Genomic DNA, 3660 nt, shown 5'->3' on the forward strand with positions numbered 1-3660 from the left:
ATTGCAAAAAATAGGAAACCAAAGTACTTGATGACTTAAAAGGGCCGAGTGCACCTCAACCAACCACGTCCATGATTAAGGACAAAGACAATTGCATGTAGAATATTTTATGGTGATAAATGCTAGAATGAGTGAAGGTGAACCAAAATTCACGTTAACATGATGTTGTTTATAATTAGTTGACAAACCAGATTAGTTTTTGCCGGCAGAACAGGAAATTATAAAAACCCTGATGATTAAGAAACGACATAGTTTGAAGAAATGCAGTCTTGTGGTAAGTGAAAGTAGGCAACTTAAATCATGTGGGTGTTTGAATAGGTTAGCTTAATCTCTTTGTCTTTGTGGGAAGGAGAGGGGGAGGAAGATCTTACTCATCAAACTGAAAAATTAACACCGTGCGTGTACACATTATAGTACATAAACGGAACAATAATTATGAGCCCGTGTATATTATATATAAAGAATGTTTTACAGATGGATGATATCTCATCCATATATATGCTTTACAGATGATTAGCGATGTCTCTCTCCGAAACAAATTACTGTAATTAATTAATATAAGCCATGCATGCAAATGCATGGACGCAAGAATTGATGATTATCGATCAAAATCGCGGGCCGCCACAGTCACGCACGTACGTATATGCATACGTGCACTAGTGTACGTAGTTTACACTAGTAGCCACCGGCAGCGGCGGCGGGACTGGCGGTTGCTGCTGCGGCGGGAGCTTTGTAGCCACCGGCAGCGGCGGCGGGAGTAGGAGTGGTGGTTGCTGCTGCTTCTGCGGCGGGAGTGGGAGTGGCGGTTGCTGCTGCTTCTGCGGCGGGAGCTTTGTAGCCACCGGCAGCGGCGGCGGGAGTGGGAGTGGCGGTTGCTGCTTCTGCGGCGGGAGCTTTGTAGCCACCGGCAGCATCAGTTCCGTTGGCGGAGCCGGCGGCGCCCTTGGCTGCGACGCACATGGCGGCGATGGTCCTGGTGAGGGCGGCCTCAAAGACGGTGAACTTGACCTCGGGCGCCTCGGCAACGGTGGCGGCGTAGGCCTTCTTGACGGCGGACTCGAGGGCGGGGACGAACTTGTAGCCCGCGTATGCGCCGCCGGTGGTCTCCTTGATGGCCTTGTCGAAGGCGGACTCGAAGACGGTGAACTTGTCGTTGACGGGGGCAGCGTCGGCCGCGGTGGCGGCAATCCTGAAGGCGGCGTCGATCTGGTCGACGGCCTTCATCTCGGCGGCGGGGATGGGGCCCTTGACCTCCTCGGCAGCGGGCTTGACGCCGTGGATCTCGAGGGTGCCGGCGATGATGCGGAGAGACTCGCTGAGGATGGCGATGAAGGAGTCGTACTTGGCCTCGGGGGTGGCGCCGTCGGCGGAGTCGTAGGCGAGCTTCTGGGCCATGCTGATCTTGGTGGTGAAAGTTGAGGCGTTGGACCCCTTGAAGACGTCCGCTATAGCCCTTTCCACGTCCGGGATGTAGGTGTCGGTGAACTTCTTGTACTTGTCCGGCCCAGGGACGACGGCGGCGGCCGCCACGGCCGCCTTGAAGGCGTTGTTCACCTGCTCCATCACATTCTGCTCCTCGGTCGTCGCCTTGGGCTGCGTCCCAGCTGGCCCTTTAGGAGCGTAGCCGCCGGCAGAGGTGGCGGGGGCAGGGGAGGCGGGGGCCGGGGTGGCGGCAGTGGCAGGGGTGGCGGGGGCCGGGGTGGCGGGGGCGTAGCCGCCGGCAGCAGGGGTGGCGGGGGCGTAGCCGGCATCGGCGGCGTAGGAGACGGCTGGCCCCGCCACAAGGGCGATGGCCAGGAAGAGCGCCACCGTGCGCTGCTGCTGCACCGCCATTGCTCTTGCGATATCGATGCTTGGTTGGTTGGTTGGTTTGTAGGTAGGAGAAGAGGATGGATGGATCAAGATTATTCATGGAGGTGGCTCTCCTTATATACAACACATGTACATGCATGCATGGACCTAGGAGGATCGGGGAGGGTGAGAGGCCACGAGAGATTTACGCGCGCGCCACGCCCAAATCAGCACCTCTTCTCTCCACTCCTTTTTAAAGCTTTTTCAAGGTCCCTCCATCGGTCACCAACCAAATAGCTGGATGGCCTATAAATTAAGTCAAAAGTCAATGTTTTCTATGTTTGTCCAATAATGTACTCTACATATTAGAAAAATGGAGAAAATTATAAAATCAATATCAGTATATCCACCATTACATATATTTTCATAATGTATTTATTTATGAAATATTTTATTTATTGATATTTTCTTCTATATATTTGGTAAAACTTTGAAATCGTTGACTTCTTAACTGAGTTTATACACTTATATTTTGGGATGGAGGGAGTACATACTATTCATGATTCTGTGTGAAAAAATAATGAAATTTGTGCATATTCCAAGTTGATCCAGTCTTGTCTAGTAGGAAAGCTAGACCAGAAGCTAGATTGTGACAAATATGAACCCAACACATAACTGCAACAACCACATAGCATGCATGGAACACACAAGTATTTCAACACCCCCTCTTAACCACACCTTATCTTCGTTAGTTGAGATTGCACCGAAAAGCTTCTTGTTGCCTTACTGTCAAGAGCTTAGTAACTCATCCCCAACTTGATCCTTTGCGGGTACAAATCTGAAGTTGAGCGACTTATTTGCTACTCTTTCTCTGACAAAATGATAGATGTGCTTGGTTCGAGCATGAAACATAGATTTTGGTTGTAGATAAGCGACATCAAGCTTGTCACACCATAACGTACTTGTTTGTTGTTGATTAATACCATGTTCTTATAGCAAAGGTTGTACCCACATTACTTCTGTTGTCGCATTTCTGTGGGGATCAATCATAGATGCCCTACCCGCCACTTCCTCCTCTCGGTCATGGTCGTCGAGCCAACCGATTGTTGTTGTCCTCTCGCCGTTACAAGCACATGGGAAGTTGGGCCCTGTGGACTGAGGTGTTGGAACCGACATGACGGCGAGCTACAACATGCGCACAAAACAAGAATGGTGCGGCGGTGTTGGGACCACCGGATACCGATGCTGGAACTAGTGGGTTGTGGTGTTGGGATCAACATGATGTCAAGTTACGACGACATGCGGATGTTGCAACGGTGGGAGGCTGTGTTGGGACTGGCACCTGGCAATGTTGTGAGGGGTGTAGTGTGGAGCTGCAACGGTGAGATGCGACGGCGGCCACACTCATGCAAGCAATAGCACACCAAGCTATGACCGGTGATAGGAGGTGCTACAAGTAGTAGAATGTGTTGTTGCGACGATGCTGGAAGGTGCTGACGATGAGTTGTGTGCTCGATATGTCGGTTGCCAGTCCTTTGGGCTGGGCTGAGGACACCAATCCCCCCCCCCTCTAAGCTCATCAACTGGTGGGCCTCGTTCATTTGGTGTAAGAATGAGGGGAAGGAATGGTCCAAAGACTTGGTGTGTACCCCAAGATTCCAAGGTAGACTGTCGAGTATTTGCCAACCAACTTATTTGTAACACTAGGTACCTCGGTATATATACAATGAGGCCTTAATTAGCCTTAGATTTCCTAATGGACCCCGCTATCACGGGAGGGTAGGACAAAATATGTCATGCAAGTTCTTATTATAAGCATGTATGACTATATACGGAATACATACCTACATTGAATTGATGAATTGGAGC

General features: G+C 50.5%; 1 protein-coding gene across 1 annotated transcript; it reads right to left on the reverse strand.

Moving 5' to 3' along the window:
- Window positions 1-675: 675 nt before the first annotated feature.
- LOC125554242 (major pollen allergen Lol p 5b-like) lies at window positions 676-1880 on the reverse strand. The gene has a single exon (XM_048717820.1). The coding sequence runs from the start codon at window positions 1831-1833 to the stop codon at window positions 676-678; it is 1158 nt and encodes a 385-aa protein (XP_048573777.1). The 5' UTR covers window positions 1834-1880.
- Between the last annotated feature and the right edge of the window lie 1780 nt (window positions 1881-3660).

Source organism: Triticum urartu, chromosome 4 (genome assembly GCF_003073215.2).
Source record: "Triticum urartu cultivar G1812 chromosome 4, Tu2.1, whole genome shotgun sequence".
NCBI classification, from domain to species: domain Eukaryota; kingdom Viridiplantae; phylum Streptophyta; class Magnoliopsida; order Poales; family Poaceae; genus Triticum; species Triticum urartu.

Bases quoted from the DNA above. Each gene is read 5' to 3' on its own strand.
- LOC125554242 (XM_048717820.1), bottom strand. From the start codon at position 1,833: ATGGCGGTGCAGCAGCAGCGCACGGTGGCGCTCTTCCTGGCCATCGCC.